Source organism: Thermobia domestica, chromosome 18 (genome assembly GCF_964235325.1).
Source record: "Thermobia domestica chromosome 18, izTheDome1.hap1.1, whole genome shotgun sequence".
Lineage (NCBI taxonomy): Eukaryota > Metazoa > Arthropoda > Insecta > Zygentoma > Lepismatidae > Thermobia > Thermobia domestica.
In genome coordinates this window covers 156100191-156117564 of record NC_137471.1, presented here as the reverse complement: position 1 = coordinate 156117564, position 17374 = coordinate 156100191, and the positions used below count along the sequence as shown (strand labels likewise).

The 17374-nt window shown below is 35.2% G+C and overlaps 1 protein-coding gene across 3 annotated transcripts in view; it reads right to left on the bottom strand.

Annotated features, from left to right (window-relative positions):
* LOC145675698 (uncharacterized) overlaps window positions 1–4755 on the bottom strand; it is a 135077-nt gene extending 130322 nt beyond the window's left edge. For all 3 annotated transcript variants that reach the window (XM_081746308.1, XM_081746307.1, XM_081746309.1), the window contains exon 1: window positions 3979–4755. In XM_081746308.1, the coding sequence (XP_081602434.1) occupies window positions 3979–4343 (365 nt within the window). In that variant the 5' untranslated portion in view covers window positions 4344–4755. The remainder of the gene's footprint in view (window positions 1–3978) is intronic.
* Window positions 4756–17374: the final 12619 nt, after the last annotated feature.

Here is a 17374-nt window from a genome sequence, read left to right as displayed (position 1 = left end):
AAAGGAAAGTGCCTTGGTAAGCGTAATTCGGAACGCTCTAAACTCGTTCAAAGACGAACTACATGCAAATTAAAGTCGAGCTGTAGGCGAGGTTATTTCGAGTCAAACATGCGGAAGAAGTATACATCGACTCCGAAGAGCACTAAAAAGCTTAAGCGAGAACATGTACGAACATTGTATAGTAAACTACATGGCAAAATATAGTAACAGTAAGCGCAAACCTAAAAAGAAATTTATGGCAGGTATTGCAATGCAGCGTAAATCCAAACGTCGCAAAGGAAGGCGTGTCATTACGTGGAAGTTTAGTAAATACGCTGTAAAAATAAGAAAAGTTCCGATATTAAACAAACTAACTGGAAAAGTACACGTAGCCGTGCTAAATTACAGCTTACCAGCGTAACCGGCACAGATGGAAAATTAAAGTCTTAGCACAAAAAAAAAAAGCGTGAACTTCACCCCAACTCGGATTAAACCCCGGAAGAGATGAGAAATCAGAAATACCGAACTTGAACTTTTAAACTTTTAGATTATGAAAAAAGGATTACTGTTTATTTATTCGATTATTTTCCCGAATTTCGAAGGTTACTTTTCAGAATCAAAGTGTGTGCCCACCGCCACTGACGCACCAGTGCAAGAAACCATCAATATCACTCTAAAATCAGGTACGTTTACTTAGATGTCATGTTTTATGGTTTCCTTACAGCATTTGGAGATGAAGGATGAATGTGGAAAGGAGAGGAAAGACAGCATTGGAAATTTTAAACAGGTAATTGATTTAGAACGCGATTTCGGACTTTGAAATTGTAATAATACCGCACAACTTATGAAAAGTATGGCTATCCCGTTTTGGATGCGGACTTTCAGTATCAAATTCTCATTAGGATGTTTAAGTTTTGTATTTTTTTTCAGATCTTTCCAGTTTTGGGAACCATACTTCATAATAAAATTTTATTATCAAATTTTGCTTGATTTTTTAATCATTCTCCTTTATGTTTATATTCACATTAACTGTCCCCATACAATCAAGCATTTAGAGACATGTTAGGCAATTAGATATAATTACGAACATAATTAGAGAAGTACTAGTAATAACTACAATTAATCATAAACTTACAATTTTGGGTAATTAAAAATATGTGCTCTTCAGATAGTGAACTTTTCATCTGATGTTGTGATTGTATAATGAGAAAATATGCGAAATTTGTAATGTAAGATCAAGTCGCCGTCAAAATACTGTAAGTTAAACACAATTTAGTAATAATATTGAAAGTAATTGACAATAACCTTGAATTTGATAAAGCTGCTCGTTGATTTGTTCATCGTTCGATATATATATGCAGTCTACTATGAAAAGTCAATGTGCATTCAATGTGACTAATGATAACTGAAGTTATTTGACTTCAGAGAAAGCGATATTATAAGTTAAGAACAGTTGAAGGTTAAAATATAGTTCATCCCCTAGGGACATCCCTACTTTCGTTATTAAATTAAAGTGATGAAACCAGTTCGACGCTAATGTACAGATTCGGCAATTGACTAAAATTTCAAAATTTTGTTCTAATTTTTAATGTTCGGCATAATTAGAGAAAAGTATAATAGTAATAAAATTGATGTTCGGATTTTAGATTTTGATATAATAATTAGTTTTGATTTGGATTTATAGAAAATAATTAGAGTTTTGATTTGCATTTAGAGAATATAAATTAAATGTTATTTTTTTTTATATTTGAAAATAACTCTTGTATTCTTGTGCCTGGAATCATAAACCGATCTCGAGAAAAACAAAAACGGAAGCCCGTTTAAGATTCCACGGTACCCTTTACTACGATAAACACCGGATACTATGATGTATCGATAGTACGGAGTGCCTACGTCAGTTGGGCAGTATATAGTGAAATTAAGGTTTATGTTATGAGAACATATTAAGATTGCTACGTACGAGTAGGCCCTGAACAACAATAATGCTTAATGAACAAGTTAATATTACTGTTATCTTGTGTTTCACTATTGTGACATATGCTCTTGGATGTGACATTATTCTCGATAAAGATAAGTGCAATTGCTAGTAAGCCACACATAAATATTAGCTAGCGCTCTTTAAAAGGTTACATTTGTAAACCTACCAATTTTGTAGGTACGAGCGGGCATGAAGTAATACTAATGATTAAAAAATTGATGAATTGAAATGTGAGGCTGTAGCATTAAATCTCCTCCCAGGGTGTATTTCTTGTCGTCCTCTTCATTATATTTATTTTCTTAAAATGCCTCCTCAAGGCCTGAATGTTGACAGCCCAATTGGGGTTTGGAAATTAACCCTGATTTGTCATGACTTGAATGCCGAAGGCATGCAACTAGGGTGGTATGTAAGGTCTTAGGGTAGAAGCGATTCATTCGAATCGTCAGGGACCCTGCAACCTTCAACTGTAAGAGATTGTCAGCACCGTTGTTTTTAGGATCCAATTCATTAATCTGTATTTTTTATGAATGACTTACAACCTGTGTTGTCAAATAATTACGCACAGAATGGCGCTCCGTAAGGCTTAACCGCCGTTTAACTAATTTATTTGTATTAAAATGTTCAAACGGTTATTAGTTACGTTGTATAATGCAAGTTACGTTGTATAATATAACGAAACTGACGTAACATTGACGGAAATTCTTTTAAAATTTGGCGGTCCTTACAGTGACTGTTTTCCACGCTACTACAACAACAAACCCTGCCTGTAATTAGAACTGATGCTGACCCCAACATTAACACCAAAATAAAGTTACATGTTCTATCGTAGGGGGTAGTTGAAACTTCGTGCATACAGTTCATTGTTTTACCGACGGAGGACTGTGTAACTCTCTTCATATTTTGTGAGAAGTAATGCCCGATGTGCAAAGTAACCCCTTTGTCAAGGTAGCTAGTAACCACTGTAAGCAAAATAAGGTATCATAATTTAGTGTGGCAAATCATAACACGGAACTATGAAAATGTTTCGGAATGAAGGGATCTATATAATTAAGAAGTTACGTCCCTAATGTATTGTGTTACTTTGGAACACAAATATACAAGCAAAGAAAGCAATTCAGCATGTTACCTATAAAATACTTAGGAACGTACAAGAACACATTCAACACGTAAGACACGTAAGTCATCCTAAATACAGAATTTTGCGCTATCTTTGTTTACCCACATTCTGCGTAATGCCCTAATTTGCATAGCAATCTTATTTTTACCGGCCATCTAGCACATGCTGATTAGCGTTGTTTTACAATAATTCATATATTATGCATGTACACCAAGCCCCTAAAGTGATCCCATATTGAGAAATGCAGGTCTATACTCTAAAAAAGATTCCTGGGAATGTGAAAAGTCGACTTCCTTGAAAAAATGAGTGCAGCTATGAAATGGACTGTTGTATGGACCTCTACAATAATGAACATCCATTGTTGGTTAAAATATTCTTTATCCTTTATTTTACTTATGTCCTTCGAAGCCCGCCGGAATAATCAAGCTAGACCCATTTGAGCTAAATCAAAATAAAATCACAAACGTCCCTTGTTTATGTTCGAAAATAATAAATTACAGGTTTACATTTGTAAAATTTTAGGATAATTACCATTTTCATTATTTGTTATTTTACATAAGTCTCTATATAAATAAAACAATATCGTCGAGCACCCATATTTTAAATATGTGAAACAATTAGTGAGAAATGTGTAACCAATAATAAAGGAATAATTATTTTTATCAAGATATGAACTACATAAGAATTGTATGGATCGTATCAATATTGTTATTATTTTTATTTGGTATACTGCTTGTCTATGTGTGCCATGTCATCTCCAAATTGTAGGCTACTAACTTACGTTCATGATATCTCCCATACCTAAATATTTGTCGTGAAGTATTGCTTTCAACCAACAAAATTTCCGAAACCATGTAACCGTATTATCAATCTGAGCCAATTAGTTAATGAAATTGAACATTACCTTTCTGGCCGAACTGAATTTAAACTTTTTGTTGTTAAATGTTGGGAGTCATTAGAATACGACGCGCAAGTCTCCTGAATCACAATTTTTCTTATCGTTTCTATATTACTTTCAAATTCAGGATCTTCTTCTAGTGCTAATTCTGGTTTCACCCTATCAGCGTTTAGTTTCACATCCAAAGAGCACATAGCTGTATCCTTGTCCACTGATACCTCTCCTTCCGTTGTAGATAATATTAAGTCTTTGTTGTCATTCATTAGTTCGTATGTCCACCCTCTCACTTCGAGCGGATCATCACTAGGTAAGTCATAAGCAATTTCTCCTTTGCACATCAATTCCAACTTGAGAGACGCCTTTCCAGCCATTGTGAATTGAAATATAATAAGAATTTAACACTGTTCTTATACTCCCCTTATATTTTACACTGCCAGTGTTAATGAAATTAATTACAATTACGTTCACAAGAGCAACTTTATATTTCAAATCTTCTTCTTCTTCCTCTTATTCTTCTTCATCAACCACAATTCCTCTCTCGGCAATTGATTGTTTGTTTGTAGTAAGTATCACAAAAGTTTTGCATAGTATCATTATCACTGTATTGAACAAGAATATCGGCAATTTAGAAAGGTAATTAAACGTGTAAAATGTAAAGATTAGAATAGTTGAAAAATGATAAAAAAAGTAACAAGATGTGTACAAAGTCATAAAACAGATAGAAAGTAGTAAGTATGATAAAGCGAAAATACGTGAAAAAAAAGTATCGCAATCGGGAAAAAGTCAAATTTCAGGTTCAGGTTCAGGTTCAAGGTATTTTCCTTCCTTCTCTTCGGAAGTTTGGATCCTGAAAAAAAGAAAAAAAGAGAAAGTAAGTACTGCCCTTTTTTCATTTAAAGTTTTCCATTTTCTTTTCCCACCAAAATTCAAGAAGTTCTTTGTTTTGTCTATTTCTTTCTCACTTAGTTCCCTTCCATTTACATTAAAGCCTAGCCTCCAAGCTAATTTAACCAAATTTCCTTCCTTTTTCATTTCATCGATCCATTTCCATTTTTCCCTGATTTTTAGGGTTTCTTCACATTTTAACAATGAGTGTTCTAATGTTTCATCTTCTTTTAAACATAATTGACATTTTTCGTTCACTTCTTTAAATTTTTTCAATCTTATCCCTGACCTGGCTTTGAAAATAAAAATGCTTCGCAAATCATTGTTCATATAATTTATTTTCTCATATCGCCTTTTATATATGTATATTCCTTTCAAACTGCTGTTCTTGATACCTTCTTCATACCACTTTTCCTGGGCTTTCTCCTTAATTGTGTCTTCTGTGATTTTTTCGAAAGAAGTATGGTACAATAGGAAAAGATCAGAATAAGGAGAGAATTTCGAACAGATAAAGGGGGCTGAAGGCCAAGTTCAACAGAACAAGAGATAGAGAAAATTGAGGAGTGTAAAATGACTGGGAAAAAGTGTAGAAAAAGGAGGGAATGTATGAACGTGTAAAGGAAAGAAAAAGTGTGTAAGTTAAGTAAATATGTATAGAAAACCCCACACAACTCTCGTCATCACAGGACACACAAAGCACGATGCACTCGCCATAACTGCCACTCTACTCGATATTTCGTGGATAATCTTCCGGCCGTTATAGACGGTACTTGCAATCAAATATACGATCAGGTTTTAATATGATACAGATTACTTGCTTATTGAAAAAATTTGTTCTTCTTCTTCTTCTTCACAAATATACAGCCCGAACTGACAAAGACCATTGGAAATTTATAATGTGTTTTAAGCCACTGTTGTATACATGTTGAAAGCATGAGCTACCGCTGATTTTATATATTAATAATAATAATAATAATAATAATTATTATTATTATTATTATAATGATATGCATAACAATGAACGACAAGTGGTTGGTGTGTTTTCTTTGTACTTTTGTTTTGATATCATTATTGTTTTCCACCGTAAATTAAATTGCACTAGTTACTTTTTTCGTTTATTCTATTTGTAAAATGTTAACTTTTACCAATGCCAACTCATTCAAGAGTAGTGATAGGCAGTGGGAATATTTACGGTGGAAAGGAGAATAAAAAACGGGAATATTCCCAGGTTGTTCTCTTGTAAATCAATTTCCGGGAAGGAATTTATTTCCATTTCTTTATTTTATTTTCCAAATTATAAGAAAAGTATGACAAATTACTTTATTTTCATTTATTATGATATACTTCTAGGTTTCAAACAATTTGGAGGTTACAAAAATTAAAATTCGTTGACTGCATTTTATACAACTAGTTATATGATTTTTTCTAACAAGGGACATGTTTCGGTTAGAACGCGATGATCGGTATAAAACTTGGTATTCATATACAGGACTAAGTACTGAACACTGTATGATAAGTCATTCCCGTGTAAAACTTGTTTTCCTCCGACAACGCCATCTATCCTACAAAACACTAGCAGTTAAAATCCTCGTTATAGGTGCTGAGTGATGATCAGTCTGGCGGGCCAGTGTGTCGTAGGAAGCTCGAATTATTGTTAGGTCAGTGTGGAAAAAATGGGGCGGGCTGCTGGCATTAACCTCCTTCATGTAAGTGAATTGTTAAAAGACAAACTAAGGCGCAGATTTAAGAATCAAATATCAGTTGGAGCAGAAGATGAGTGATTTGCAAAACTTTGATGCAATTTAATTATCAATGAGTACGAAAATGAATTAGAAATGATCATAATCGTCAGAGATGATAAAGAAAACTGGGCCATATGCAGAGTTCTTCTGGCTTGTGATTAGTACCATACTAAAGCGTTCGACTTACATATGCTTCCTTCAGATGTCGGGCGTTTAGCATGACGCTAATCATTTGTCAAAACGACTATGCATAAGGCGGAATAAATTTCTAAATGTTATAAACAAATTAGGTTGGGTAACTGCCAGAACACAGATACCCCACCATTTTGTCAACATTTGCGCTTAAATATGTATGTTCAAAATATTTGCATGTCCTTCCTTTTTTTTAATTTTGCATGTAACATTGCCACACACGACTTTTCTTCCTGCCTATTTCTTGAAATTCCATGCGTGAATTCACATGTAAGTTCGAGTACCTCTTCAGAAATTCAAGTCAGAGAGAGGAGACAGACTGACGTCTATTAAAAACGGCAAAATATGATGCAAATACCTTAGAACTGTTATATATATTACTAGGGTCATATTCACCAACTCGTGTGTGTCCATAGAGAAGAGGCACGTTAGCTGTGGTGGGTATACGCGTGCAAGATGTCGAAAAATACTAATTTGTTAAAGGTGGCCACTACGAGCTAGTTTTGATTACAATTAGAAGCAGTGAACCGTTTCTATGGTTACAAGTGACCTATATAATTTCTCTTAATATTGCTGTTCCTTTCTAGCTTGACACGTTTCAGGTTGTAAGCCTGTAACAGCACCTCCGAAAAGAATGAAAAGCACTTCATCCTTGACAGTCCACAATTGCTCCTTATGTGAAGATTACTTTGTACATAGTGTTTGTATTTGCTGTGTCAGTTCTTCACTATTACTTTTCAGCTATGTCGCCTGAGTGAAGTAACTATCCTGCATACTCTTTTGTTGTGAGGTGACTGATTTCACCTGGAAATTTCCAAATATTGGACCCCTTCTTCATTTTAAGCAGGGCCGCCCACAGGGGGGATGTATGGCGCAAGCTGCGCCATTGAGAAAAATTTTGGGGGGGATTTTACTCTACTTTCGAACTAGCAATTTTACTGTCGGAATAGCATTAAGACACGATTTAGAGAAGCTAATTTTCAGAAATTTTCCGGGGTGAACCCCCGTACCCCCTGCCTTGATACTCGATAAATGAAGTACCGCGCAAGTAGCCGTATGAAAGGAAAGGTTGGTTCGTTTTAAGAGAGAAGGGCCGCCCACAGGTTTGTTGAATATGTCTGGTTTTCCATACCTAACAATATTATGCCAGATACTTCTGTCATTACCAGCAACGAGTTGCTCAGCAGAGAGGATTATGAGTGAAGTAAAGATTATAAAAAATAGACTAAGAAGCAGCATGGGAGATGTATGGCTCTGCGACATGCTTGTCCTTTCTTCCGAGAAAGACATTTTAGAATGCATTCCCAACAGCGATATTGTAGACAAATTTGCTTTGTCGAGTGAGCAAAGAAAAAAATTATTACTCTACAAAGGACATCAAGGGAAGGTTAATGCTACCACAACGACCAGTAATAATTTAATCCAACAAAATCATTCCTCTAAAAAAAAGAAAAAAAAACAAGTATGAGCGGCCTTAAAAAGAAGTGAAATCACAAAAATGAGTGCCAAGTTCTGGGGAGCAACAGTTACAAACACTCAAGAAATCACTTTCAAATTTAGATTTGAAACTTGCCTATGTTGTCTGCTAAAAATTATAAAGTAGTTTGACAATTGTGAGCTAGTGGTAATCATACAGACAACAGCCAAGTTTCAAATCTAAATTTGAAGTGAGCCAGTGAGTGTTTGTAACTATTGCCCACCAGAACTTGGCGCCTATTTTTGTGATTTCAATTCTTTTTAAGGCCACTCGTACTTGGCTCTTTTACAGGAATGTTTTTTGTTGGATATCACTTCTTTTTGTAGGCTAATTTCCAGGATAACATTTTCTTTTGGTATCAAACTCAAAAACTTGTAACTTGCGTTTTACTTTTCATGTACAAGGGAATTATATCAATATTTTGTGAAGGAAAAAATAATACTACTAATTGTTAAAAAAGAATACCTGTGCCACGCACAGTGTGTAGAAGTTTTTATACCCTTCAATATCCTTATAGAACATATTTAGTATTGTACACTACCAAGACTACTAATAAAATTAATGCCATTTTTGTAATTACTACTGCCCCTACTACTACTACAAGCATTCTATAATACTACTGCAGGAAATAAAAACAACAACAAAAATAACAATTACTAGTACTATAAAACTACTGCTACACTGGGCAATTGTTTTTAGAGGACTTGATTTTTGAGGAGGGAAGAGATTATGTTTTGGGGGGGAGTGCGCCATCAGCTTTGGGGGGGATGGGCACCCCAGATTTTAAGCATGTCATCTGATATCGTATATAGGGTTTTATGCAGTGCGATCCATTCCTACGCGATTGTGACTCAAAGCTACTTGTTGAGACCGCCTACCATAGGGTATGGGTGTGTTTCTCAAACTCTTGTTATTTTCCACATAAACCTATAATTGTCATCTCGCCTACTCCTAGGATTACACCCGAGCTCAGTTCCTCAAACTCCCTTTGCTTTAAATTGAACTAGATATAATAATCATAATAAAAAAACACTTCTGGGCATTTTGCAGTCGTGTGCGTGATTTTCGCTCTTGACGTCTTCATGCTATATAGCTAAGTGTATAAGCATGCATATTATACATTTGCACACAATAGATGCACAATACTCAAAAAAATTGAGAGCAGAATATATCAGAAGATAATCAGTGAACTTTCTGGTGCCATCATTTAACCTTTGTTATGGAAAAGCACTAACCAAAACAAATCATTATGACAATAATTCGTGAACAAATAAATTTATTGGTTTTTGGTGATCTCTTACGAATATCATGAGGCTTTCAGAGCATAACGGAATCAAGTCTTCAGAAAGCTGAGAAACCTGTTTGTAGGTACTTTTATGTATTATCTGTTAGGAAAGTAAATGTACACCTATTTTTCGAGTCTGGCATTCCTGCGCTCCTTCCGTGGAGAGTATGAGAATTAAATCAATCAAATGTTTACTGAGGGGCAAAAAGAAAAGTTCAATCTGAATAAGACACTGCAGAAGGGCACAAGCTGTGAATACGAATAGTGCATAGTGTAAATAAAGGACGACACCAAAAGAGAAAGCCAGAAACAGATGTTAAACTTAGAAAAAAAGAGTAAAAATTTTCGAAATGGAAACACAAAACATAAATACAACAAATACGCAGACAACTAAACGTTCACCACGCCGTGATGTTGGTGTAGTTGTTAAGGTGCTGGTTTACAAATGAAAAGGTCGCCAGTTCGAATCTTCGGTGGGGACGTTTTTAAACATTTTTGTTAATAATACATACAGCTCGTGAGAGATGCTAAAAGAGGTCGTATTTAGTTTTTCGTAGCAATTATTATTGGCAGTGGCGTATTTACGATTTTGTTTCGGGAGTGGCTTTGCTAACTTTCGGGGGGGGGGGGGCTTTGCCTGAAAATGAGAAAATTCTGCAAGATATTTAATGTAGTTTACTATAGTAAGTAATATTTCGGGGGGGCTTAAGCCCGGAAGCCCCACTCTAAATACGCCACTGATTATTGGTAATGTTTAGTACTGATAATACTTTTTGTCTTTGCGTATTGCTTTTATTCTTGTCTTAATTTTGAAAGAGAAGAAAAACCGAACAAATGCCACCAAAATTCATCATATTTTGAATGTAAACGCCATTTGCAATTAGTAAAGAATAAAATTTGAACGTTGCGATGTAGCTGCAAAAAGTAAAAAGAAAAACATGGAAGTGGAGTGTTCGAATCCATACGCATGGTTATTAAAAATACAATTTTTACATGCCTTACACTTCCCGACCACGATTCTACGTTAGCAAGTAAGAGGTTTCTGTTTAGGTTAGGCTGCTCAATAAGTTTTGCAAAGGGGCCCGGTTTAGCTCTGACGCACCACAGGTGCGAGAAGGGAGCAAAACACTCTTTCTCTCTTCCTCTGTGTGCCAATTTATCTATCTATCTGTATATATATATATATATAACGCTATTTGTGAATGCATTAACCACCCTAATTTTCAGCGGATTGAAATGAAACTTGGCACAAACATTAATTGTTGAAATATCTTGATGAATTCGTTAACCAGAATAATCAGATGAAAATGTTCAAAATGGTGCCCCTTCAAACTTTTAAAAACTTCCAAGGGAACCAAATTTCGCCCATAAATTGGTATTCAGAAAGTTTTTCACGCCCTTTCGCTACGGTAGGCTTTTTTTTGGCAGGAGGAGGGTTATTTTCCTTTCGGAACAAGATGATTATTAGTGATGATATGGAATTACACATTAAGAGTGAAGTAACTTCTGAAACGTGTTATTTGAAAGTATAATATAATAAATGTGCTTTCCTCTAACACAGAGAACTGTAAATCATGTATTTCGAGTTCGGGAGCCTGAATGGCGAGGAGTGTTATTTGATTTGCTTTTTAGTAACACATTGCATTGCAAATAAAGGTAGGCAACATTAGTGGTAAGTAAAACAATAATAATAATAATAATAATAATAATAATAATAATAATAATAATAATAATAATAATAATAATAATAGGTGTTGCTTGTGGCAAGGGAATATCTTTTTCAATTCTTCTTCAAACGAAATGATTGTAACGCCATATCTCCCTTACAAACAAAATATTAGCAATTTATATCGAGAGAACGGTAAATTGTAGAGTGATGGGAGCAACGTTGTTCAGTATGAACTCATATTACTTAGAAAAATAAGCGATTTCAATGCAAAATGAACGAAGAGTCATTGTCATGGGTAGTCATGGGGCCACGGCAGAGCCCTCTTTAGGCAAAATGTCAATAACGTATATCGAGAGGACAGGAGTTGATAGTGAGATGGGACCAACGTTGGACACCGTGGACCCATAAGTAGTGATGAGCAAATGCAAGACCAAGACCAAGACCGGGGTGGTCTTGGTCTTGGTCTTCGTCTTGCACTGGAATCCTTGGTCTTGGTCTTGCACACCCAGTCTTGGTCTTGGTCTTGGTCTTGCATGCAAGAGTCTTGCAAGTCTTGCATATAAGAAATCTGAAGCTTTTCGTAGGTAAATTTTACTATGGATATAAGGGATAATAAATTCTACAATGCGGCAATAGTAACGGAGATACAATGTATATTTCTAAATGTAATATAGTTCAACTTTGTGTACGTATGATGATAGTGTACAACATAGGTGATTACCTTTATTTTTTTAATGGGTGCCCACGCTTTACTACTTATAAGATATGCCTAAATCACAACGTTTCGTAATCTGTTTATATTTTTTAACAGATCCAAAACTCCAGTGGTTCCCAAACTGGGGAGCCTACCCCTGAGAAACATGAAAGAAAATCAAGACGGCACAGATTATTGAAATGCCATGAATTGCAAAATTATGTTTACACTTTAATAGTGTCATTTTTTTTCTTTTCAACCACGATTAGCTATTCCTTGTATTAAACAAAACTCCAATTAAATATTGAGATTTTGTTTTAATGATTCCAATATGTACTCCATGGGGCATAAACATGGACATTACGCAAAAGAGAATAAAAAATGCATGCTTTCGAAATGTGGGCATGGAGCAAAAAGGAGAGAACTTGCTGTGTTGAACGTAAAACGAATGAGAAAGTGTTACATATGTTAGCAGTTATAACCGGTAGGGTTTGTATTCCCGTTCGGGATAAGTAGTTCTAATGACCCCACAGGGTTTGACTCTTGTTCGGTACGCCTTACCAATGGTGGATTCTAGTAGTTGGTGGGAAAAGACATTCGCTCCACAGCTGACAATACCAAAGTGAAGAATGCGCAAACCTCCAAGTTGGATCTCGAACCAATATAACTTTCAATTGAGGTTGCGACTTCGGGTGCCCACCGTCCTCTCCACGCCTGCTGACATCAACAGTATAGACACAAGTGGTCACTTGGCGGGGGGCGCGGGGGCTCAGTGATAGAGCGTTCACCTCTGGTGCTTGGGGCCCCGGGTTCGATCCCAGCCCCCGCCAAGTGAACTTTGTGGTGGACAAACACCGTGCTCGTGGGTTTTCTCGGGGTACTCCCTTTTCCTCCCACTTTCTTCATTCCACCATTTCACTCATCTCTCATTATCACCGTCTCCTTTAGCCTAACAGGCATAAACGTGGGACGTAAAACTCAAAGATTTCATTTCATTTTATAATATCCACCATTCCAGTAGTGATTCGTGTAGTAAATACAGTAAAGATAATTGCAAACAAAACATGTACAATATGTAACTTTTATTCAATTAACACAGGTAATGTATAGTACTTACGTGTATAACATTACAACACTTCATTGAGAAATTTACTCAACATGTACTAACACACTATAAGCCAATATTTATACTCATTTAGAATTTATACGAAGAAGTAATAATGAATGATTGATTTCTTTCTTTCTTTGAAGAAAATAACGCACTGTAGATGCCGGCTAGAATTTAAATTACACGATGCATTAACATTCAACACACGCTATTTATTCGCACTACACTTTACTGCACTGTAAATTGATGGATTTGGGGGGGTCATGTAGTTATTCCCAGTAATGAAATTTCTTATTGATTATCGTTGTCCGTCCAATGGTCCTGATTTAGGCTCCGTTCTGGTTATTGCTCCTCAACTGTGAACGTAATCAACCTTTTACCTGCATGGATTCCTTGCTCATAAATCGTGGGTTTTCATTGTTTTCGATATCAGGCGATGTTTTAGCATACGTTCATTGGTTTCGTGAAAATTTTACGTTTAAGCAGTTATTCTGGTTTTACTTAGTTTTCACATAACCAAATTCACGACATTTTCAACGATGGTTAAGGAAATCTTAGATTTTTCGATGGACGCAACATATGCAGGACAGTCTATGCAGCCATCATCACCAAGCACACCCTCGCGCCTTTCAGACTAAGCGTCAGTAAGTTTGGGCCAGTCAAGACAGAAGATTACTTTTAAAATATCCACAAGAAGTATTCTTTACAAGGAATATATATATCGTAAGGCGTTAAATGAGTTCACCATTAACATGTGATAATTAAAATATTAAAAATAATAAAAATATTCTTCGATTAAGTTTGATTCGATCGTACTATATTTTATAACGTCACGACCACATCACATTCCTTTTGTTCGGTGAACAGGAAGTACAAGTCACCACTCAAGGGACTGCCAGCTCATAGAAAAAGATAAAACTATAACACAGTTTGCGTCGACGTACAGTGCATGGAGCCTTATTCCAATTCAGCCAAGAAGAACTGCGAAAATTAAAATGGAATGGGAGTGAGGGAGGCCACACGCTCACAAATCGCGTGCGGAAGGGACGATGATCTTTGAAGATTATCAGAATCCTGGAACCTTGAAATTATCCTCTTCCCAAAAGTTTATTTCTCCGGTTACTATTCCTCTTCTTTCTTCCACTATTAATATTTGATTTATTATGGTTCACTAACACTTTCCACAAACGTAAATGGGCTTTTTATTTTATGGGCTATATACTTTAAATGGGCTCTCTTTTTTCTATAAATATAAGATTACATTTATCTTCATAATACAATATTTGAATATGAGTTGAATAACATATTGATTATCTATTATGTATTCATTTTTATCATATATATTATTCATATTCTATTTATTCACATCAAACAACTAATGTATTTCTTATACCATTACATAAATCGTAAAATTTCAACCTTCCCATTTTTTTGCAAGTATCTGACTCGTATTATTACATCTTACACTAAATATCCTTATTATACTACACTGGATATACCAAATTTTCAATATTTTAAGAAAAATCACACATAAAATGCATAAATAACCTTTTTATACGTATATACTTCCTTATAACTAATTTTCAAAATAGCTCTTAATAATGTAATGTTTTCATTATTCAAACCTTTAAAATACAACATTTAAACAACACTATTAACTGATTAGTAAACTTCAAACACAATGCAATAATACGGTATCACGAATATATGAAATGAATTCTCTCATTAGTAAACAATTTTCCAAAACATATCACATATTAAAAACTTTATTTCACACAGTATTGAATAATATACGTTTTTGTCGAGATTTAATAAAATTTATCGGCGCCTTTAAGATTCACAGCTAAATTTTTACAACGTAATGATTCAGTTATGATTCTCTCTGATCACTCGACAAGATCTGCCTGGCTAAATTTTGAAGATACCTACCCACAACGAATTATTTGTTTTACCACCCCGAGATGAGGCCTAATTATAGAATACAAGGTTAAAAATTCAAAATAATAAAGAATGGGATTTACCAAAATAGCTTACTCCGAGCGTTAAAGAAATATTACATTACCCAACATATATAAGGGACGAGAACCTCATCTCCATGACTTGGCATATATCTTTCCTGGTTTTTCCATCACATTGGAAAAGAAAGTATCAACGGCCATCTGGAAGTCGCATAGCTGATCACAGATGCCTGCATATATCATATGAAACAACTCTTTTTTTCTTACATTCCTTGTACTCTCTCATTCAATAACACATGAGGATTTTGTAGGTTTACCAACGCAAATTGCAACGCATCAGATGAACACTGATTTTTACAGTACAGAAAATTCAAATATTTGTCAACATCTAATAATTTTTCCAAAATTTTATGTATTCGTTGATTATTACTTCTTGATTGAACACTTTGAGACAAACATACTGGTACTGTAGTTAATGCGTTGCAAAGAACAGTTTCAACACTACTTTCTAAATCTGAATTTTTAAATTCATTTGAAATAATGTCATGGTATTTCTCAGAACTATGTTTTACAGCTAAGTCTAACCAAATTTTATGAGTTTGTTTCGTGGGTTTCCACACCTTATGTCTATCTACTGAATGTGAACCAATTGATTTACCAGTTAAAGGTTCTAACAATTCGAACACCTTTTCTGAATTTGACGGTTTATTAACACAGAGATAGGGTCCTTTGAACACATTGAAGAATTTTGAGATTTTCTTCTCTGATGCGGAACTTAAGTTCGTCTGTTTCAGAAAAACTAAGTCATTCACCTGTATTTTGTGTTTACTCTCCTTTTGTGAGTTGTACCTCTCATTTCGCTTTCGAATCACCTCTTTTCTTTTAAAATCTGCCATTACCAATTTATTGTCCCAACTTTCATTGTCATTTTCACTTGTATCATTTGTAAAAATGCCAAAATGTTCGAAGATAGGTTTTTCAGCCTGAATATTCAAATATAAACTAGCTGGACTCGCGCCAAGACTGCTAGATATAGAATAGATCAGCAACACAACAACTTGTGGTATAAATTTCTCCCAAGAACCATGATCATCTTTACAAAACAGTCTAAATAATCTGTTCGTCCTCCGATGGATCCTCTCAACTGCGTTCGACGCCGGATGGTAAGGCGTTGAATAAAATATTTTAACACCATATTCTTCCATTTTCTGCTTGAAGTTTTTAGAAATAAAACAACTACCAATGTCCGCCAATATAGCTGAAGGTATTCCTAAGTGCACAAAGTACAATGATTCCAAACATTTAACTACACACTTTGTAGTAGCGTTCCGGATCGGATAAAGAACAAGGTAGCGAGTAAGAACATCCAAAACCGAGAGTATAAATTTACACTTTGAGGGAGATGGCACAAGAGGTCCGATGACGTCAATCGAAATCAATCTCCGGGATCCTTTTACCTGTATGGTTTCTAAAGGTCTAGCTGGGGGTCGAGTATCAACTTTAGTTCGTTTACACTCGAGACAATCGTTAATATAGTTCATCACGTCTCGCCACATCGACTTCCAATAACAGATCTCGCTGATGAAGCTTACAGTTCTTTCACACCCGAAATGTCCACGGTTGTTACGCATTTCTTCAATTACCAGTTTACTAAAGATGGTGGGATGCAAATTCTCCAACTATTAGGGAAATGGAAGTTCTTATACTACAATATACCGTTTTCTAGTTTGTATAATTTCTCTACATTTCCATTTTGCATTTTACTGTAGGGATCGTTTGGTTTCTCTGAAAATTTAATAATTTTACTGCACTCAGGATGGTCTTTTTGTTTTTCGGTTAACTCTCCTGGTGTGAGGTTTCTGAAAAATGATGGGAGAACTTCTAAGTTGTTTATGTTCAAAATGTCACTAGGAGGGGCTAAAACTATCCCGGACAATGCATCACTGGCAACATTATCACTCCCTGAAATGTGCTTTATTTCTAAATTAAATCCCTGTAGTTCGAGACTCCACCGAGCCAAACGAGAGTTCCAATGGCGAATTTTATTCAAAAACATTAGTGAGTTATGGTCTGTGTAAACTTTCACGTGATGGCCATATAATAATGTCCCTCATTTACGTATGGCTGTAACGATTGCATACGCCTCTAACTCCGTGATAGTAAAATTTCGCTGTGCACTATTCAGAGTTTTACTGTAAAAACCAAGTATGTGTTTTTCACCATTAACTTCTTGGAATAATATACTTCCCACTGCTACCAAGGAACTATCTGTCACTAAACAAAAATCGTGATCTAACAGCGGATGATTTAACAGCACCTCTTCTGATAATGATTCTTTCAACTTAACAAAACTTTGCTCACATTCGTCAGTCCAAATCCACCTTTTATTCTT